The 22,834-nt window shown below is 44.8% G+C and overlaps 1 protein-coding gene across 2 annotated transcripts in view; it reads left to right on the top strand.

Moving 5' to 3' along the window:
* Positions 1 to 22,199, top strand: part of Fam3b (FAM3 metabolism regulating signaling molecule B) — a 36,049-nt gene extending 13,850 nt beyond the window's left edge. For both annotated transcript variants that reach the window (XM_020181816.2, XM_074072611.1), the window contains 6 exons: positions 8,152 to 8,275; positions 17,246 to 17,304; positions 18,166 to 18,216; positions 18,732 to 18,819; positions 19,282 to 19,414; positions 22,072 to 22,199. In XM_020181816.2, the coding sequence (XP_020037405.1) occupies positions 8,152 to 8,275; positions 17,246 to 17,304; positions 18,166 to 18,216; positions 18,732 to 18,819; positions 19,282 to 19,414; positions 22,072 to 22,161 (545 nt within the window). In that variant the 3' untranslated portion in view covers positions 22,162 to 22,199. The remainder of the gene's footprint in view (positions 1 to 8,151; positions 8,276 to 17,245; positions 17,305 to 18,165; positions 18,217 to 18,731; positions 18,820 to 19,281; positions 19,415 to 22,071) is intronic.
* The last annotated feature ends 635 nt before the right edge of the window (positions 22,200 to 22,834 follow it).

Below are 22,834 nucleotides of genomic sequence, written 5' to 3' on the forward strand. Positions count from 1 at the left end.
CAATGTTCTTTCGGGGGACACCTAAGTAACGAGCGTCATTGTTAAATTAAACACACTGGGGGGTGTTTGAAAGTCTAGGACACTGGGAAGAGAAGGTGGAGCACTTTTTCATATTAACAGCTGGACACTTGCTTTAAAGTTAGGTATTTGGAGATTGACAAAAATATTAACTATGTGCATATATGTGTATTTATTGGTGGTGCTGGGGTTTGAACTCAGGGCCTTGTGCTTGCCAGGCAAGCACTACCACTAAGGCACATTCGCAGTTCTGCAACAGGTTTTTTTCTTTTTGTTTTTGTGGTATTGGGGTTTTGAACCCAATGCTTCACTTTTGCTAAGCAGGCGTTCTACCATTTGAGCCACACCCTCAGACCTTCTTGCTTTTTTAGGCTGTTTTTTCAGATAGTCTCACTTTTTGCTCGGGGCCAGCCTCAGAGGTAGCACTCCTCCCTGTGGCTTCCTGAGCAGCTGGGATGACGGGCACAGGCGACCAAGCCCGGCTTATTTGTTGAGATGGGGGTCTTGCTAAGTTTTTGCCTGGCTGGTCTTGAACCATGATCCTCCCTAACTCCGCCTCCAGACACAGGTGTGATGGCTTGGCTGCAGGTGTGATTGAACATGCCCAGCCAAGTGTACTGTTTGACGTTTTAAGTAACATATCGTAGTGTTCAAATGTGTTTAGCCTGTTTTTCAACTTTGCAGACGTCTTCCACATGCATAGAAAAGTCCAAAAGGAAATGCACCAAGAAATAAAATAGTGAAGGTTTCTGAGAGTATAAATGTGGAGGGTGTTTTTAGCTCTTTCTATTTTTATTTTTAATTTTTGGAGGGCAACACTGGGATTTGAACTCAGGGTCTCACACTTGCAAAGCAGGCTCTACCACAAGAGCCACTCCACCAGCCCTTTCTTGTGAAGTGGTTTCTCAAGAAACGGTTTCCTGAACTATTTGCCTGGGCTGGCTTTGAACCATGATCCTCCTGATCTCTGCCTCCTGAGTAGCTAGGATTACAGGCGTGAGCCACTGGCCTGGTTCCCATAGTTCTTTCTTGTTAAAAAATTTGAATCAATAGGGAGAGAAGTTGATCAGAGCTTTGGTGGACATGTTCCGAAGACCAAGAGTCATGTCCCCTCTGTCCCTTGATTGTTTTTTTTTTTTTTTGCACACTGATGATTAAATGTAGAAACGCTTGCATGCTTAAAACATGTCATTGACCACACCCCAGCCCCACCTTGGCTGCTTTTTCAGGGCAAGCAGGCAGACAGACAGAGTTCAGTTTCTCTGGACCACGTGCTCCCCTGCGAACAGATTCAGCAACCCCAAGAGTCCAGCTGTTCTGTCACTCATTCAACAAATGTTGACAGAGCAGCTGTGCCCACTATGTACTGCCTAGGTGTTGGGATGTGGTGAACACTAAAGAACATCCTTGCTGTCGTGGGGAATTTTAAAAAAGGAAAAGAAACTGGAGGCTAGGAAGAAGTGCAAACAAAACACAGCCAAGTCAGACAGGGCAGGGGCTGGGCAGTGTGCAGCTGGCTGGACAGGAGAGGAGAGGGAGGTGAAGAGGAGTCCAGAAGTGAAGGAGGAGAGGAAGCACACGAGGTCACAGTGAGCACTCTGGAGAACTCTGCACTTTCTCCTCTTGGGGACCAGGGCCTGTGGTCCCCCAGAAGCTCAGGTCACATCAGCTCAGTCACAGCAACACGCTTGGACACCCTCTGACCCTTAACCTCCAGCAGTTCTTCCAGTGCCACTGCTGTCTGCCCAGATGACAGTACCTCTTCCGTCCAACTTCAAGAATAAAAATTGTGTACTCTGCTTTGTCTTCAGATCATATAAATCTCTCACCTTTTACTAAAGAATAAAGATTGTGTGTAGTTATGCTGTAACATGATGCTCTCTGTGTAGACATGGGGGGTGGCTACATGAAGGAATTAACATAGACACCGGCTCACATACCGATTCACGTGACAGGAACGCTCACAGTCCCCTGTCACAGGCATTGTCAATGCCCACGTGCGATTAACTACATCACCACGATGGACAGTGGGCTCTGGGAAAGCAGGTTCAGGACTCCTGTCTAACTAAAACTTGGTGTCTCTTGACCAGCCCTCCCCAGTCCTCCGATCGTCCATCCTCCCTCCCCTCCCAGCTCTGGTCACCACCCTTCTACTCTCTGCTTCTTGGAGTTTGACTGTTTTGGATTTCACATGTGACTGAGATCATACTGTCTTCTATTTATCCACACTGCAAAAATGGCAGGAATTCCTTAAAAAAAAAAAAGGAAGAAAGCTGAGTAGTATTCTACCATGTGCATGTACCCCGTTGCCACGGCTCATTCATCCTTGGTGGTCATGAAGGTTGATTTCGTGTCTTAGATTTTGTGAACACAGGAGTGCAGATTCTCTTCAATACCCTGATTCCTTTGGAAATTCCCAGACACATGCAGGCGTGGACTTTGGGAATACACCACTTTCCTTCTTTAAACTTTAAAGGGGCCTCTCCCACTGTTTTCCACAATGGCTGCACTAAATTTCATCCCACCAGCAGAGTGCAAGGGCTCCTCCTCCCCACTCCTGCCATGCCCACCTGTCGCGGCCATGATCACAGCCACTCTCACAGTGGGAGGGGATCACTCACGGTGGTTTCACTTTGCATTTCCCTAGTAATTTGTGATGCTCGGTGTCTTTCCCGTATTCCTCCTGGCCATGTCACGCCTTCTATTCAGGTTTTTTGCCCATTTTAAAACCAGGTTTTAAACTTTCCTTGTGGTAAAGTTGGTTGAGTTCCTTGTTTATTTGGGACACACTGGAAATATTTTCTCCCACTTCATAGGTTATCTCTTCACTCGTTGATTGCTTCCTGGATTGTGTAGAAGCATTTTGGTTTGATGCAATCTCACTTGTCTATTTGTGATTCTGTTGCCTGTGCTTTGGGGGTTGTATAAAAAAAAAATCATCGCTCAGACCAGTGTCAAGGTTTTTCCTTAGATTTTATCTAGCAGCTCTATTGTTTCAGTTCTCACACCTAGGTCTTTAATCCATTTTGAGTTGATTTTCGTGCATGATGTCAGATGAACATCTAATTTTATTCTTCTGTATGTAGATGTCCAGTTTTTCCAACAGCATTTATTGAAGGAGTTTCTTTCCCCATGTGTCAACACGTTGTTGTTAAAAACTAAATGATTATAAATGTGTGGGTTTATTTCTTGGCTTTCTATCTTGTTCCATTGGTTGATGGGTCTTTTTTCCCCCTTTGGTGTTACCAGGATTTGAACTCAGGGCCTGTGCTTATCAGGCAGATGCTCTATCACTTGAGCCACACTCACAGCCTTTTTGCTGTACGTATTTTACGCATTTTATGAGTAGGGTCTCACATTTATGCCTGGGCTGGCCTAGACCCCAGCCCCCCTATTTATGCTTCTCCCCTAGATGGAATCACAGGGACTCACCACTGTGCCCAGCCATTGGTTGAAATAGGGACTTGCAAATTTCTTCCCAAGCTAGCCTTGAACTGCAATCCTTCCCATCACTGCCTCCCTAGCAGCTAGGATTACAGGCCATCATGCCCAGCTGAAGTGTCTGTTTTAATTGCAGCCCCATGCTGTTTTGATTGCTAAAACTTTGCAGTATAGTTTGAAATCAGGTAGTGTGATACCACAAGATTGCTTTGGCTATTCCGGTGTCTTTTTGGTTCCATGCAAATTTTAAGATTGACTTTTCCTCTTTTGAGAAGAATAGCATTGGAATTTTGCTAGAGATTGCATTAAATCCGTGTATAACTTGGATCAGAATGAACATTTTAACAATATTAGTTATTCTAACCCACCAACACAGAGCTCTTTCCATGTACCAGTGTTTTCTTCAGTTTGTTTCATCAGTGTTCTATAGTTTTTAATATATAGATCTTTCCCTTCCTTGGTTAAATTTACTCCCAAGTATTTTAATGTTTTATAGAAATTGTATAAAGGATTTTTTTCTTTTTTCAGTAGTTGATTGGTAGTGTACAGAAACACAATTGGTTTTTTTGTGTTGATTTTGTATACTGAACTTTACTGAATCTGTTTATCAGTTCTAACAATTTTTTTTATGCACTCTAGGGTTTTCAGAGAAAAAGGTTTTTTTTTTAAATTTTGTTTTCTGGTGGTGCTCGGGATGGAACCCAGGGCACTGTCCATGCAAGTGCTTTACCACTGACTTATACCCCTGGCCCTGCATTCTAGGGCTTTCCATGTATAAGATCATGTCTCTAGCAAACGGAGACGACTTAACTTCTTCCTGTCCTGTTTAAATGCTTCTTATTTCTCTTTCCTGTGTAAATTTTCCAGCTAGGACTTCCAGGGCCAGGTTGAACAGATGTGGCGAGAGCGAGCATCTGTGTCTGGTTCCTGGTCTTAGAGGAAAAGCCCTCATTTTCTCACCATTGAGTCTGATCTCACCTGTGGGCTGTCACATGCAGCCTTCATCAAGTTGGGAAACACTCTTCTGTTGAGAGTGTTTATCATGAAAGGATGTTGAGTTTCGTCACAGTTTTTCTGTATCTATTGATGTGATCGGGTGGTTCTGTCTTTCATTCTGTCAACGTGGCATGTCACATTTATTGATCTGAGTGTGTTGAATCATCATCCTTGGACAAATCCCACTTGATCACCAAGAATGCTCCTTTTCAGGTAGTGCTACATTTGTTTTGTTAGTATTTTGTTGAGGATTTTTGCATTTATTTCATCAGCGATACTGGCTTGTAATTTTATTTCCTTATAGTACCATTGCCTGGCTTTGGTACCGGGGTAATGCTAGCCTCATGCAATGAGCTGTTTTTGGAAGAGTTTGAGGATTGGTTTTAGTTCTTTACTAACCCAGTCCTGAGCTTTTGTTCAATGAGAGTCTTAATTACTGACTCGATTTCTTTACCTGCTTCTGGTCTGTTTGATTTTGTCTATCTTCATGGCTTAGTCTTGGTAGGTTGAATGTTTCTAGGAACTTACCGGGTTCTTCTATGTCATCCAATTTATATGTTCCTTTCCACTTCTGTATCGGTAGTAATGGCTCCTCTTACACTTCTGATTTTGCACCTTCTCTTTTTTCTTAATCTTTCTAAATCTTGTCAATTTTATCTATCTTTTTTGCCTAGGAAATAATTCTTTGCTTCATTGACCTTTTTTATTACTTTTCTTGTCTTGATTTCATTTCTGCTCTAATCTTCACATCTCCTTATTTCTCCTACCTTTTGGCTTAGTTTGTTCTTTCTCTAATTCCTTAAGGTATAATAATCAGATTGTTTATTTGAGATCTTTCTCTTTTTGTGATGTAGTTGTTTCTTACTGTGAACTTCTCTTAGAACTACTTTCGCTGCATGCCATATGTTTTGATATGTTGTGTTCCCATTTTCATTTGTCTCATGATACTTTTCAACTTAATTTCTTTTTTAATTTCTTCTTGACCAACCTTTGGCTATGTTGGAGCAGTTTGCTTGATTTCTACATATTTGTGAATTTTCTGAAATCACACCTGTTACTGATTTTTAGTTTCTTTACCCCTGTGGTCAGGAAACACACTAGGTGTGGTTTCAATCTTTTTAAATGTGTTAAGCCTTGTTTAGCTGCTTGTCATGCAGCTTATATCCGAAGATCTTCTGTGTGTGCTGGAGAAGAAGGTGTACTCTGCTTCCATAGGATGGACTGTTCCGTGTACATCTGTTGGGTGCACTTAGTCTGAAGTGTAGTTCAAGTCTCCTACGGTCTGAAGGTTTGTGTAAAACAAACTTCATTATGGTGAAACTTAATCGCCAGTAGGTAGGGCCTTTGGAGAAGTGACTGAGTCATGAAAGCTATTCCCTCACAAATGGACTTAGGGACTTGATTAAGAGATTGAAAGGAGCATGTTTGTCCCTTTCTCTCATGGCCAGTGTGAGCAGATCCCTTGATCTGGCTGGGAGCCACTGGGGATTGAGAAAAAAGACACAAAGACAGACATATAGAAAAGCTTGGGATTGGGTGGGTCCAGCACTCCTGATGAGAGATGCTGGCAACCCCCTCCGCCTTCAAGTGCATTTATTTATACAGCAAGTGTGGGAAAGTGGGGTGAAGGGCAGGTTGGGTTCTCACAGGTCCAGTCGAGTAGGCAGCAGGAACAGCACAGCTGTGGTATGTTGTTATTTACTGCAGACTATCCTATGTCAGCATGCCCTGTTTTCCCTGCAAGGCACCTTGCTGAACCTTGCCTCCCCTTGGCTGGATCTGTGCCTATCAGCCAAGGGGCCCTTTGACAGAGCTGTGCTCGTGCAAAGGTCTATCTCCACTGCCTCAGTCTCCTCTTTGCTGCTTGCTGAACCTTGCTTGCCTCCTTCGTGCCAGTGCCAGGGCTTTGCCTTCTCAGCACAAAGGACCCTGACATGACATGACCTTGCAGATGTCAAAGTTTCTTCTCAGTCTATTTGATTACTGGTCTCCCACACCTTTCCACCATCTGAGGACAACAGCAAGGCACCGCGTATGAAGACTGGCCTTCACCAGACACTGAATCTTCTGGTGCCTTGACCTTGGGCTACCCAACCTTTAGAACTGTAAGAAGTAAATTTATGTGATTTACAAACCATCCAGGCTAAGGATTTTGTTATAGTGGCCTCAGGGATTAAGGAGGTGTCCAGTTTCCCTACCGACTTCCCACCTGGATGACTGTCCGTTGTTGCAGCTGGAGTCCTGATTCCCGTAATGGTCCTGTTTTGTGACCTATCTCTCCCTGTAGGTCTCTTAATATTTGCTTTATATACTTTGGTGTTCTAACGTCAGAGTAACTACGTATTTATAATAGTTGCATCTTGTTGATGAATTCACCCCTTTATCATTATTTAAAGACCTTCTTCATTTCCTTTTACAGTTTTGCTCAAAGTTTATTTCATCTGATATACGTACACCTACCCTGCTGTCTCTCAGTTTCCATTTCCATCTCTTTACTTTCAGTCTACATGTGTGCTTCAAGGTGACCTGAGTGTCTGGTGGCAGCACACACATGGGTCTTTTTTTTTTTTTAAATACATTCAGCTATTCTATGTCTTTCAGCTGGATTTATGTTTAAGGTAATTTTGATAGGTAAGGATTTAGCACTGTACTCTGCTATTTTGTTAGTTCTTTTCTAGATTTTTGGTGCCTTTGTTCATCTTGCTGTCTTCCTCAGGGATTAGATGATTTCCTACATTGATAAAAATTTCTACATTGGATTCCTTACTCATGATAGCCTGTATAATTTACTACTTTCCTGACTATGCTTCTTAGTTCCTGTGTACAAAGTCATAAAAACGCAATAATCCATAAAATAGAGAAAAGTCCCCAGCCAACTTGAAGGATGAGAGAGTGCTTCCTGAACCTTTGTCTGGGTGCTTGGAATTTAAATTTGAGCTGAGAACAACACTGTGGGTCCTGCTGTGTGATCTGCATGGGAGGCACGTGTGGTGTGGTGGTGATGCAGCGAGGGTCCAGGATCAGCCTCAGCTGGCTTCTCACCTCCTGAATTGCTGACCCCTGTGAGATGAGGGCATTGGGACAGCCATTTCCAGCTTGCCCATGCTGACACCACGGTGTCCTGGCAGAAAAGCTCAGTTCTTTATGCCCCAGCCATAGTCAGTGTGTGGTCAGGTGTGCGGGTGCGTGTGGTGTGTGGTGTGTGTGTGTGTGGTGTGTGTGTGTGGTGTGTGTGGTGTGTGTGGTGTGTGATGTGTGTGTGGTGTGTGGGGTGTGTGTGGTGTGTGGGGTGTGTGTGGTGTGTGTGGTGTGTGGGGTGTGTGGGGTGTGTAGAGCTGCATAACAGCAGAAGGTGCAGGGTCCCCACAGATGGCCATCTTAGCTCTCCTGCACTCTATGCGCTGGAACCTGCTTTCTTGCAATGCAGCGTCATGGCATCCGAGAATGAGCACCATTAGCGGCAATCCAAAACTTTGCAATCATTGAACCTACTTCCGCATCCCCTGCATATTTGTCACCTTAAGGCAGGAGCAGATGATTTAAGTGCAACTTCAAGGGAATTCCGCAGGGAAGCCCTTCCCAGAGGTGCGCTCACTACTTTGGAGTTGCTGGTGGGAGATGCTGGGACGGAGGTACGTACACGCGTGCTCACATAAGCGATCATCACGCTAACTGCAATTTTGTTGTTTGTTACAGCCCCAGCCCCCAAAAGGCAAAAATGTGACCACTGGACCCCATGTCCTCCCAACACCTATGCCTATAGGTTGCTCAGTGGCGGGGGCAGAGACAAGTATGCCAAGATCTGCTTTGATGATGAACTGTAAGTACCGTGTTCAGGAACAGAGCACAGTATCTGCTTGGTTCTGTCCCTGTCTCTGGGGTGGCCAAGCCACAAGGCTGCCCAGCTGAGAACTGCATGTCCCTGACCTCAGATCAAGGCTGAGTGTCAGGTGAAAGTGAGAAGGTCACTCTGTGTTCCCTGGGGAAAGATGGTGACTGACTCACCTAACAGCACTGAGTCCAAACCATAGCTTCCATCTTGTACTGTCCTGTGAATATGTGACAAAGTTCAAAGTTACGGGAATCTGAATTCAGCTGACAGAGTCTTTTCAGGTTTTGTGTGCTGGTCCCCACCCTCGTGGATTAAAGCAGGTGTGCTTTCTCTCTGTCATCCACACCTCACGCAGAGTGACTGGCAGATATTCCCTCCTCTTTAAGACTCTGGGAGACGTGCATGGAATTGGTCTTAATTCTTCTCCACCATCCATGCCTGGAGCTTTCTTCAAGAGAAGGTTTTGAACTAGAAATTAAATTACTTAACAAGCATAAAGCTAAGACTTGCCTGTTCTTCTTGAGATCTTCCCTGCTTTATAGCACAGGGGTGTTCACCTTAGTCCTTCCTGGTTCACGGCCATTTCTGGAAAGAGACAGTTCCTTTAATGAGCATGCTGAGAAGGTGGAATCTGCCCTGTCCATGTGCTCAGAGCCGCTGGACAGTGTTGGTCTGAGCTGTTTCAGGAGACAGAGCCAGAACACACACTTTTTCCAAAGGTGAACTTGCATTAATTTTTCCACTTCAAATTTAACATTGCAGGATTTTTTTCCCCCTTATGTTCTTTGATTTTGTGTTTGAAGTGTTTCCCTTTCACTGAAAACCTCTTTCCTTTAATGTCTGTTTACCCACAGCTCTGACAATACAATTACAGAGTGAAGTTTAAGACATTGTATATTTTTGGCAGTACTGAGGTTTGAACTCAGGGCCTCGTGCTTGCTAGGCAGGCCCTCTACCACTTGAGCCACACCCCTAACTCCTTTTGCTTTAGTTACTTTTCAGGTAGGGTCTTATACTTTTTGCCTGGAGACAGCCTTGGACTGAGATTCTCCTACCCATACTTCTCACATATTGGGATAACAGGCATGCACCGCCACCCCTGGCTTGTTTGTTGAGGTGGGGTCTCACTAACTTTTTGCCCAGGCTGGCCTCAAACTGAGGTCACATTCCAAGTAGCTGGGATTACAGATGCGAGCCACTGTGTGCAGCCCTTCTTTGTATCTTTAGAAATATTCCATTAAAGTTGCAAAATTGGAGTATTATGATCAAAGTCATGAGATAGTTATTTTTCCTGTGGTTATGTTATGCATTTAATGTACAGTTAGGTTCATTGCAGTTTGTTTTCATGGGCTGTCAGAGTGGCTCCAGTGGTAAGGGGGCCTGCCTAGCAAGCATGAGGCCCTGAGTTCAAACCCCAATGAGGAAAAAAAAAAATCAAAGCCTAAACCAAAAAAAAAAAAAGAAGTCAGTTTGTTTTCACATCTAAGATTTTTTTGTATTTTCTTTGGATTTAATTTTTGAACACGTGACATATTTATGTGGTTCAGAAATTGACACCATATCAAAAAAAATACTCGGAGAAATCACTATACCCTCCAGTTTTTTCCTCTTCCTATTGCTATTATTTTTATCAGTGTCTGGTTTATTCTTCCACTGTTTGTTTTTATGACAAAAATAAGCTTTTGTCTAGAAATACATTCTAGACAAAATTCTATGTACATATGCATGTGCGTGAGTACATATGAAATGCGTATGTGAACGTGTGTATACATGTGTTCATGTGTGCACCACACGCCTTTTCTCACATAAAATGTAGCAAACTCTGCACACAGTTTTGCACCTTCTTCTTCTTTTTTTTTTCTTTTGTGGTACTGGGGTTTGAACTCAGGGCCTTTACTTTGAGGCACTCCACCAGCCCATTTGTTGTGAAGGGTTTTTTCGAGATAGGGTCTCACAAACTATTTGCCTGTGCTTGCTTTGAACCGCGATCCTCCTGATCTCTGCCTCCTGAGTAGCCAGGATTACAAGCGTGAGCCACTGGTGCCCGGCTCTTTTTTCTTTTTGATGGTACTGGAGTTTGAACTCAGGGTCTCAGGCTTGTTAGGCAGGTGTTCTACCACTTGAGCCACTCTGCCAGTCCTTGTTTTTTTACTGAGCAGTGTAATAGAGATTGCTCTATGCCATTACTCAAAGTTCTTCCTTGTTTCCTTTTACTGGTGCATAGTATTTGTTAGAAATGAAAGAGGCCTGGAATAGGCAGAGAGACGGTTCAAACACCAGCACAGGGTTTATTGTTCAGGTAGGAGCCCTGTGGAGGGGGACCCCAGAAAGAGAGAGCCCACTGCCACACACAGGCTTGGGCTAGATAGAGGGGACTAGTGGAAAAGTACCAGGAAGGTCACTAGGGCAATCAAGAAAGATAAGTTGTAGTTAGGTTACTGTCTGTTCATCTGTCCCTGGCACCCATCTGGGAAGATAAAGGTTAACAACTGTCCTTTGTCAGTCTTTGGGGTTGGGTGGGGAATTTCTAGTAAGTCACCTGCAAGGGGGAGGGGTCTGGTCCTAACATGGCTGTCCCCACTGTTAACCCCAACATTCCTGCTTTTTGATAGATAGATAGGTAGGAAGAAAGGACAATGAAACTTCATTTTGCTACTTCCTGCTAAGGTGGGGTGTTGAGGTTTCTTAAGGAGAGGGGTTACCAACAGGGTCTTTTGCTATAGCAAGCCCACTGGAGGAACAGGATTGAATTGATTTGGGTAGTGTCCTGGATGAAAGCCTGGAGTCTTTAGCCCAGGAAGACCACTGTCCATTGTTTGTTGTTGGAGGTTGGCAGTACATTTCGAGGTCTCTTAGGTATTACAAACAATCCCAGACTAGTTGACATAAAAAAAGCAGCCTTTTTCCTGTAGAAGTGGCATGGTTTTGAGTGCCAACCTGTATAAAGGAATGTAGGCTTTGGGAGACAAGAGGAGACATGTGTTAAATACACATGGCAAATGGTTATCAGCATGAGAAAGAAAACCAAGGGATCTTGGGTACAGACATCAGCTATAGGCCTAGGTAGACAAAAGAACTGGGGGCAGGGGACAAAGGCAGGCACAGTAAATAATCCCAACCACAGGTGAGACTGGGTTGGTCACAATCTTACTTTTGGTTTTGGGAGAGGTTCCGGAGTTGTTATCTGGAACTACTCATTCTGAGTGGAGTCCGTTGTTGGAGATAGTTTCAGTCCCTTGTCACAAAGATGTCATCGGTCATTTCTGTCCTTTCTTGACTCCAAGTTGACTACAGGAGAGAATGGCTCAGAGCAAATGACAATAGACAAAATGGAGAGATGTTATGTTTTTCTGTTTTTAGTTACTCTGTGGGCCCAAGTAGGAAGTCAGTGGCTTTTAATAAAAGCAGCCCAAGTACCTGGGGAACCAGGGAACTAGGGTCTTTTGGCCAGTGACAAATACAGGAGAAGGGACAGATAACTGGCAACTAAATCAAAAGTACTTGTTATTTAAGTTTAAAGCTAGAAACACTTTTATAAAGTAGAATACAGAGTAAGTGAAAGAAAACTCCCAGTTAAATAGACTGCCCAGGAAAAATAACCCCATGAGCATGGACTACTAAAAGATAAGTTTGGAGCCACCAAAAATAATTTGTCTTTACTTAAATAGAAGGCCTTGACCTAAAATATGAGTTTGTCTTCTGTCAGGGGTGACTGCAAAGGCTTGTATGTTTAGTAGCCCTGCGTAAAATCACTTCTTTAAAACCTTTTAGCTTTAGTAAATTATGTGAGGTCTGGTACAGGTGAGTCCATCTGGATTGTGACAGCTTTTCCCCTCTTGTCTCCAAACTGTCTCTGAAGATCTTGTCAATCAACCATTTTGGTTAGTGAAAATTCTTTGGTGCCAGAATAGCTTTTCTGGATGTTTTCGACATTGGAGGGGAAGGACCAGGCAGGTAAGGTGAGAATCAGTGCCAATTAAGACCCATTTGGCCAAATTATAAGCAACAAAAGAGGTTTAGAAGAAGCAGGCTTACCTGGCATCCATTTTTAGTTGTCTGGAATGTAGATGATGTCCTGACAACTTAAAAATGCTGCAGAATGTCAACAGACAACAGTTAAAAGTTTTCCAAAAAGCCAACAAAAACAAATATTTAGAAGGCTAACTTATTGAAAAATAGGTTCTTGTTAGAATCATTTTTGGGGGTTTGATTACAAATGCTCCAGAGAAGAACCCAGACTGCTAATGAGAAACTTAGAATAGCCAGGGCTAAAATGCTGAAAAGTAGTTTAGGAATTGTCAGAACACCTATTTTCTTTTTATTGCAGACAACATTTTGACTGACAGCATTAAAAATGCAGCACTAAATGCTCCTTGTTACAATTAAGACACAATATACCTGCTTGGTGAAATGTTGTTTTGGTTTTTTTGTTTTTTGGAGTAAAATTTAGAATTTTGGCTAGTAGAATAATAGGTATACAGCACTGACAAAAGTCAAAACTTTTAGATCTCTTACAAGTTAGGTGGTAAGTAATCCCACCACCACTATACAGTGTACCTGTATATTTTCTGGGCATCCCCAGAAAATAATAGGTAAGTCCACCCAGTTGGTGGACAGAGGGAGTCTCTTTTCTGGCCAGGTCTTCTGTGCTCCACAGTAGGACATCCACAGTAGGACTAAAGAGAAAGCCAGATGAAGGGGAAAACTCACCCAAATTGAAGACCAGTGTTGGACGGAGGTCCAGTGATAGGGAATGGTTCCTGATGGAGCCGTCAAAGGAAGGAAAGCGTGGGAGAGACAGAGCAGTGAAAAGGGAGGGAGAGGCCGTTGGGGGCAGGGAGACTCCAGCCTCCGTTTAGGGCCAGAGAGGAACCAGTAGATAGGGAGACTCTTGCCATTTGCCATTTCTCACAAAAAGGTTGTTAAGGTCTCAGAGAACATTGGAATTAAAAGTTTTAAATTTGGGCCATTTAGAGGAATTATCTAATTTGTACTGAGGTCAAATTTTCATAGAAAAACTGATGAGGTTTTTTGGTTTTAGATCGCCCTTTAGGCTCAGTTCAGTAAGGTTGTGTAAGAGACACCCCAGAGGTGAGGCAGAGGGAATCTTTGAGTGGGTATTATCTGTGGCCTGGGTTAGGAAATTTTCCCTAGAGTGTCTCCAGGAGAAAACTTGCAAAACCAGAAAAATGAACTTGGAGCAGTAGGTAGACTTTAACCTACTAGCCAGGGGCCAGACTCACCAGAGGCCAAATGGCCAGAGGGTGAGAGGGAGGGGAAAGATAGGAACACCCACCGAAGGCAAGAATGGCCAGAGACCAACCAACACACTGAGGTGTCACGGAGAGCCAGATGCCAGATGGAGAGGACAGGTCTTCCCTGTCCCTATAGAAATCAGAGCCGATGTTGAGTGTCTGAGTGGAACTGGCAAGGGGCTCTGCAGGAGGTCGCGGAGGAATGGAAAATATAGTAGTGTTAGAGTCACATAGAGGGGAATGAGGATGGAAAGAAGGGACAGAAAGAGAGATTTGGAGAGAGAGAGGTCGTACAGTTTGGGGATGAAGGCTGTTCCTCCCTGCTCAAAACTTTCTCCCAGTTTTTGGCACCAAATGTTAGAAATGAAAGAGGCCTGGAAGAGGCAGAGAGACGGTTCAAACACCAGCACAGGGTTTATTGTTCAGGCAGGAGCCCTGTGGAGGGGGACCCCAGAAAGAGAGAGCCCACTGCCACACACAGGCTTGGGCTAGATAGAGGGGACTAGTGGAAAAGTACCAGGAAGGTCACTAGGGATACTGTTCGTGGGCAATCAAGAAAGATAAGTTGTAGTTAGGTTACTGTCTGTTCATCTGTCCCTGGCACCCATCCGGGAAGATAAAGGTTAACAACTGTCCTTTGTCAGTCTTTGGGGTTGGGTGGGGAATTTCTAGTAAGCCACCTGCAAGGGGGAGGGGTCTGGTCCTAAGATGGCTGTCCTCGCTGTTAACTCCAACAGTACTCCATAGCATGGCTTCATCTTAGTTGATTTATTCAACTTGTTTTGCCCTGGTGAGCGTTTCTCAAGTATGAAATCTTTTGGTATTACAAATCATGCTGCAAAGAATGGCCTTGTGAGGACACCGTGTTTTGTAATTAAACGTAATAAAGTGTGCAATTGCATAACCTTCATTGAGATTAATCAGCAGACTCTACTGATAGCCCTTTACGTGCCCCTCTGCAAATGCAGCTCTCAGTTTCATTTTTCCCTAGTGATAAGAGCACTCAGGTCTCTTCCGTGGTGGTCATTCCTGCCTTTCTTCATGGTTTTACTGCCTAAGCTCACATTGCACAAAACTGTTGCTTAATTTCATGTATTTGAAATTTAATAAATGCAGCCATGAACTATATATTCCTTTGTGTCTGGTCTTTTTAGCTCAAAATGGTATCTGTGAGATCTTATCCTTGATGCTGGGTAGAGCTATTTTTTGTGGATTTTCATTGCTGTATAATACTGCATTGCTTGAATAGACTACAATTTATGTTTCCATTCTACTGTTGAAAGACATTTGTGTCATTCCCAGTTATTTTTGAGCAGTGCTCTTCCTGTCTCTTCGTGCATATGTGCATACATTTCTGTTTCACTTTAGGCTTTTTTTCAGGGAGGGGGGGCATGCCCCAAACCAGCCTCAAATCCAGTCATTCTCTGGAAGGACCCCTAAGACTCAAGGACAGGTTATACTCAAAGGTAGGGCTTATGATGGCCAAAGACAACGTGCAACAGCTGCTTTCTGGGCTTTTCATGGCCACTTCCTGCAGCTCATGTTTCCCTGGAACATCCGTTTTTCATCCTCTCTCCTGAGCCGACCTTTGCAGGCGGTTCAGGCACTCAGGTGCTGTTCCATTGTCTCCTAGCCACATTGTCTCTTTTGAGAAGTCAGCCAACATTCCCATTTCTGATTGCCTTTAAGATTTTTTTACTTCTTTGATTTTCAAATTAGTACCCTGATGCTTCTATCATTATTTTATCTTATTTAGATATATTGGGGTTTCTCAGATATGCATTCATTGAATCCAACAAATTTTCTGCTAGTCTAACATCTTCCCTATTAGCTTTGTCTTCTTCTGAGATTCTAGTGAAACACATTTAACTGTGTTTCTATGTTCTGTATACTCCACAATCTGTTTTGTGTTCACCGTGTTTTTAATCTTGCTGTCTTCTTCTGCTGTGTCTAACCTGCTGTGAAACCCACCCGTTAACTACTGATTTTAGATTATTATATTACTTAGTTTTAGAACTTAAATTTGGCTTCATAGTAACATGTCAATTTTTATAATTTCCACTGCATACATCATTTTCTTGAAGATACGACGTACAATTATTTCAAAGTCCACGTCAGATATCTTTTTATCCCTGTGAGCCTGTCACTGTTATGTACTATTCCCTTTGGTAACATAGGTCTTATTTGTGCTGAAGTCTTTCCTCACCTGTGCCAGACAGAACATTTGAGAATTTTTGAAAAATTGAGACAATAGATATGCAGTAATTGTCAGTTTTCCATTGCTACACTAAAGTGCCTGAGGCTGGATAATTTATAAAGCAAAGAAGTTTATTTAGTTCACAGTTCTGGAGGTAGAAGAGCATGGTTACAGCTTCTCCTTGGCTCTGGCAAGGTCCTTGTGGCAGATGGTATCACAATGGCAGGAGCACATGCAAAGATCACATGGCCAGGCAGGAAACCAGAGAAGGACTCAGGAGTCAGGCTTGCTCTTTCACACCAAGTGCTCTCTGGAGAGCAAACTCACTCTGTGAGACCTGCACTGTGCCCTTCTGAAGGCAGTGCCCCAGAGACCTAATTACCCAGGCTGTACCTCTGAAAGCTCCACCACCTAACACTTCACACTGAGGACCAGCGTCCAACACGCTCTCACCACTCCCAAACCACAGCAGGATGGCATGATCTTTTTCTACTGAGGACTTTCCTTGCTGTGCCCTAGAACCTGGAACTAAGCAGGCATTCTACCACTTGAGCCATGCCTCCAGCCCTGGGACCTGGTATTGTTAGAAGACCAGGGTGACACAAGCATGTCTCAAAGGGTGGGGTTTGCCAGGCCACTCAGGTGAATTAAAAATGAGCTAAAGTTCATGCAAGTTCTATTTTGATTTATGTCTGGTTGCCCTCACTCAGTGTTCAACCATTTGTGACCCCAACCCAAGTAAGATGTGGGGAATTTGTCATGACTGTCATCTAGCTTCACCTTTGTCCCCTCGCACATGTGTGCACACACCACACACACACACACACACACACACACACACACACACACACCCGCAATGCCTATGATGCTCAGCAAGCCCTGTCTCCAGGAAAGTCATGCAGTCTCCCTGGGCTTAGGACACAATCTTCTTGGAATTGGCATGTCATGTTCTCCAATCGAAAAAGGAGAAGTTAAGTGGTGCAATATAAAGCTTACTGAAGAGGAAGCCTGGATTAAGCTTTGCAGTAGGTGAAAGGCTCACCAAGCATGAAGCAGAGCCTGGAATGGCTCCCTGAGAGGAGGACAGAGACAGAGAGAACCAGGCTGGGGCTGCACCCGCCTCCCATGAACTCACCTCTTCCTACCGTCTATGAAATGTTAAAGTGGGTGCCTAGGACCTGGTTAAAAAGGGTTGTGAAGAGCCTGAACTAAACAAACGTGAATTTTCTTCTCAGGCCTTTTGTCTAAATTATAAGATTAATTGTGGTGTCCTGATGTCCTAAGGGACTAACTCTATAGAAACCTGAGGCAGGTGTGTGTGGAGGGAGTGTGGGGGTGACATTTGTTCAGGGGAACTGCCGCAAGGCCAGTGCACACCTGGGAGGAAGCAGTGTGCAGTCAGCACACCTGGGTGCGACAAGTTCCACCCAGAGAAGACCTGGTGAGCAGGGGAGGGCTGCTCACGGCCAAATGGCAGTCCTTCACTCATGCTCACTTCTATTTCAGGCTCATAGGAGAAAAGACCGGGAATGTCGGGAGAGGAATAAACATTGCTGTCGTCGACTGTAAGTTATCTGGTGTCTTCTTTAGAACTTCCCTGAAAGCTCTGAGGTCAGATTTTCAGAGAACTTGGGCTTTCAAGGCTTTTGCATGTAATCTAGTCTTTAGTGCATTTTAAATTTGTATGTTTTCTTCACTTTTTGGACTATTTGTGGTTCCAATAACAACAAAAAATAACTGAAAAATGAATGTGAAGCAGACTTGACAAAAAAATAAGGTCAGGCAGAAGCCGTCGTGATGCCCAGATAAGCACAGACCCATGGTCCTTGGTTGTGTCTCCCACCTCACATCTGCTGTCTGGGGTCTGAGCAGAGGGTGACATCACTGGTCAGTTCCCAGTGCTTTGTGACAAAAGGCCACTGGACTCCATGGGAGGCAAAGCTTGGCCTTTCTCTCAGATCCGGTTGCCGCTGGGGGCTCCTGGCAAGAAGAACCAGAGCAGTTTGGGGAAGTGGTTTCCTGCAGTGTCTGGGCAAGTGAGTTGACAGCCTGGGCCAGTGACGGCAGGGCTATGGGGTGAGGGGAAATGCTCCTGTTTGAAGCCTCCAGGGAAACCTAAATGAGGGAAGGTCTTAGGTGGCCCTGGTGCTTCCGGAGAAGAAGCAGGTGGGGGAAATGTAAGACCAAGTCTCACTGATCATAGGCTGGAAGGCAGTTCTGGAGCAGGGCTGGGCACTGTCCTTCTGAGCCCATGCTGGTGACACTCCTCAGGGCCACAGCCCCCTTGTGAGGCCGGGCCACCACATCAACCGCATATCCTGCAGAACTACAGAAGAAATGCATTTCTGGGGGCCCTGGGGCCACCAACTGCCCCTCTCCCCTTCCGTTCTATGAGTTTTCTCTTAAAAAATGATTTCTACTTTCAGATGTGACTGGGAAGGTGACAGGGGCCCAATACTTTGATATGTATGAAGGCGGTAAGAAAACTCTTTTCCTGTAAAAGTTAAAATGAATTTTAAACATAATGGAGACCTAAGGAGAAACTGAGGCACAACTTGATGAAGACACAGAGTTGCCTTGGGCCATATTTATTGTATCTAGGTTCTGCAGGTGTGTGTCTCGATTGCAGTCCCAAGGCAGCCTGTTCTGGGATGTCACCCCAGGGCTGGCCCTTTGCTGGTGATGCTATCTGCTGGTGGGTTTAGCTAATTGAATCTTTAGAATCTAATTTCTCCCCTAGGCACACTTGCCTTGTTTGTTGTCTCTGTTCATTGTACCCTGAACATCTTCTGGGAGTTGTCTGTCCCATGCTACTCACAGAGGGACCCAAATATGGATTTTGAGGAAGCAGCTAGGGCATGGAGGATGGCTTGGTAGAGACCAGCTCTAGGAGGCAGGGATCCAGAGTGGGCAGCAAAGCAAGGGCAGGAATAGGTCCACGGGAGCCTCCATTCTTGGAGAAGATCCTAAACTGCTTGCCTGGATCCTACAGATAACTCGGGGCCAATGACCAAGTTCATTCAGAGCGCTCCTCCCAAGTCCCTGCTGCTCATGGTGACCCACGATGACGGGAGCTCCAGGTGAGCAGGCACAGTCAGCCCAGTGTGGCACAAGCAGCTAGCTGGGCAGTGGGTCAGGGTCCCTTGGTCGTCTGTCCTCTAGAGAAGACTGAGGTATGGGGTAAGATGCTTCTGTAAGGGAAGGGAATGAAAGAGCAGAGCAAAACAACCGCATTTTTAAAAAATCACTGACACTTAAGCACTAGAGCACAGACCTTCTAGAACCTAAAGGGTCTTTGCAAATAGCAAGGCAAAGCCACAGCTGAACACAATTAGGTAAAATACTGTCAGCAAGCTAACCCCAGGGTGGGACTTACAGAACAATGAGAGGAAATGGAGATAAATTCTCTGCAGGATGAGTGGAAGGATAAAGAACACACATGAGCAGTGGCACCAGGAGGAGCTGACATAGCTCAGTTATCCTCAAAGTGAGCTCCACAGAGTGCATTCCTAAGCTTTCTCGTGTACTCCCTTTGTCCCCAGACTGCAGGCCCAAGCCAAGGACACGATAGAGGCCCTTGGAAGTAAGGAAATCAAGAATATGCGATTCAGATCAAGCTGGGTGTTTCTTGGAGCAAAAGGCTTTGAGCTTCCTTCAGGAATTCCAAGGGAAAAGGTGAGTGGCTTTTCCATGTCCCTTCCGACAAGCAAGGGATACAGTAAATGCTAGGATTTGAAAGGTTGCCAGTCAGCCATGACTCCTGTCTGCAACACAGGACTGTGTAAGCCTTTCCATTAGAGTTGCGCTCAACCTTGACTGCTTTCAGTCTTCTCAAATCTCTTGGAATGTGGAAGATGCTGACTGCGTTGGTGGAACTGGTTTCCCCTCACTTGTAGCCAGATCCCTCTCTGTGGGCAGGGGCCTGGCCTTCTGTCTCTGCGGTGGGGACAGTGAGCACACCTCTTGGGGAGGCAGAGGGGACTAACTGATACAATGTGCATAAAGCATTTCAAACATGGCAGGCACCAAAAAAACAGTAAGTGTAGTGTTTGTCATTGTCATTCTTGTAATAACTTGTCACACAGTTGATTATGTCCCTTCCATTGTGGTCTTTATTTATCAAAGAAAAGCAGAAAGCAAAAGAATGAAGTTCTAACTTATCAACCACAAAGCCTCATGTGAAAATTCCAGCTGAGGGTGGTACACTGTGGTTGTGGGAGTCACACGCCAATGCTTTTGGGACAATCACACCAGCCCCTTTCAACAGCCGAAATAAACAAGTTCAGACGAAAGAGTGGGGCTGCACCCTGCACCTTCCGGATAAGGGTCACATAGCTAGAAATCCCAGGAGACAGAGACCTGCATATCTCCAGGGTTGCCACCAGCTGCTTCTGATTCAGGCTGGGATCATGGTCACACTCCCCTCCTGCCTGTCTGGTGCAGCCACAGGGCCTGGAAGGCTAGTAACAAGCAGGGACAACTGGGCCTCTTCTTGTCAGCATGGCTTCCCAGGGTGGGAACGGGCTTGGTGAGATGCCACGTCAATGGAAGCCATACAACCAGGTCACCGTGACAGGCTCCCGAGATCCCAAGATCCTCTGGGGTGCCCTGTGTTCTAGAACTCTGGAGGCTGGAGATTGTAAAAGCTGTGTCTACCATGACTCCCAATTCCTTTGCATCCAGGAAGCCAGCTGCACAGAATAGGTCGAGGAGGTGCCCAAGCCCTGGCCAGAACTATTCACTGCTTACTGTCATGCCTGGACAGTGGAGACAGTGGAGACCTCATAGGGTTTTCCTAGCAAGGGAGGTGCTTGCCAACTCTGCTTGGTGGCTCCTTGGACTATACCATTGCCCAGACCCACTGGGGTTCAGAGGAGCCAGGCACGGGACTGGGCCAGAAGCTCACAGTCAGGGGACATGCCAGGGACTTGTGTAATCTTGAACAAGTCTCCCGCCTCTCTGGGTTTCAGTTTTCCTACTGGAAAACTTGGGGCCCAGTGGCTGTGCTCTGGGCAGGCATCCCATTTGCTTTGACTGCCTTGCTGACTCTGGGAGCGAGTGCAGCATTGTCTTAAGATGTACTATGTACCACAGCCAGGCATCTTAAAAATCTCCAGGCTGTGTGGTCTTGGACAAGCTGTTTAACTGCTCTGTGCCTCAGATCACCTATGAGAAAGGGATAAAAACAATACCAAAATAGTCTTGAAGAAGGATTTAAGACTCATAGAAAGCCACAGTAATAAGGACAGTGTGGTGCTAGCATAGGATGGATAGGGATGAATGCAATAGAATTGAGATTCCAGAAGATGTTAAGTCCTGACAGTTTTGATCTACTGACTTCAATAAGGGAACCAAGACCATTTAATGGGGAATGTTGGGAAAACCAGATATCATGTGGGGAAAAAATGGATTGGGGTCCCTACCTCACACCACACACAAAAATTAACTCCCAATGGATCAAATACCTAAATGCCAGAGCTACAACTATTAAATTCTTTAAAAAAAATAGGCCTTAATCTTTGTGATCCCATTAGGCTGTGCTTTCTAGAAGATTACAAAAAAGAAAAACAGATATATTGCTCTTTTTTGAAATTAAAAACTTTATTGCATCAGGCTGGGCATGTTGGATTGTACTTATAATCCCAGCTACTTGAGAGGTGGAGACAGGCATTATCTTGGTCTGAAACCAGGTCCAGATGAAAGTGTGAGACCCTATCTGACAAACAAACTGAAGCAAAATGGGCTGGGGAAGTAACTCACGTGGTAGAGCACCTGCCTGGCAAGTGTGAGGCCCTGAGTTCAAACCCCAGTACCACCACTGAAAAAATAAAAAGGAAAGCAAAAAGGACTAAACCCTGCTCTCATGTGCATACACAGTTGCTGAGCCAGGAGTCTAAAGCACTCTGAAAATATCTACAAAAGTATCTACAGTCTTGCTCCCAGATGTCTAAGCTAGACTACTGTGAAGCAGTGTTGTACAATATGGTAGCCACCTACCAAACTTCCTTTTCCCTTCAAGCTGATTAAAGTTAAACAGGATTTACAATTCCTTTCATCATCACACCGGCCACCTTTCACAAACTGTTAACCCAGTATGGCCAGTGGCTACTCTAGGGGACAGTGTAGGTCACAGAACCTGTCTGTCACTGCAGAAAATTCCAAAACTGCATTCAAATATTATTAGGAAACCCAGCAAAGGGAAATCCAACACCCAATGGGATTGAAGCAAATCCCATTCTAGAAATTAATTCTGGCCATGCGCCTTTGCTCACAGATTAAATATTGCTTACTACTTAGTGAATAAGTGAAGCTCTCCTTTTCCTGTCTCACAGATCAACCACTCCGATAACTCGAAGAACAGATATTCTGGCTGGCCGGCAGAGATTCAGATTGAAGGCTGCATATCGAGAGCTCTGAGCTAGTGTCCTGTGGCCCTCAATAAATGTGTTTCATAGACCAACAGCTGGAGTGGCCCAGTAAGTCCAGCAATGGATATTTGAGAGTATTCGAGGTTTGTTGTAAACCAGCAAGGCCTTGCTAGCTGTATCATATTAGGATAATTAACCTAATATTATGATATTAGGATATGATACAGGTATTTATCTAGTGAAGGTTTCCATGAGCAGAAAAACAGAAATGAATGGGAATTGGTGAAGGGAACACAGAGACTGAAGCTGGAAAAAGGGTAGTGGGATTGATATTTCTGTCTGAGTGTGGAGCAGAGTGACACTCAGGGTCCTTTGGGGTCCAAACAGCTCTGCAGAGAGAGCTCCAAGCCCTACCCTGGGTCCCACCAGTCATCTGGGAATAAATCACAATGGACAGTGCTCAACTGACAAATGTCATGTACTCTTGAACTCCCCTGTGGGCTGCCTACCTTCTGGCATCAGTCCTGCCTTTGTGCCAGGTGTGGATTGGGTGAGGAGAGAGGTGCTATGTTGCAGCCACAGGGCTCCTACCAGGGCAACCACCATGCAGTCCAGCCTCCTGGAGACACCTCCTTCCAAGAGACAGCCTGGCAGAGGACAAATGTGGTCAGAGTTAAGAAATAAAGTCACTGGGGCAAAAAGTAGCTGTTCAGAGTTTGCTCTAATC

Source organism: Castor canadensis, chromosome 5 (assembly GCF_047511655.1).
Source record: "Castor canadensis chromosome 5, mCasCan1.hap1v2, whole genome shotgun sequence".
NCBI lineage: Eukaryota > Metazoa > Chordata > Mammalia > Rodentia > Castoridae > Castor > Castor canadensis.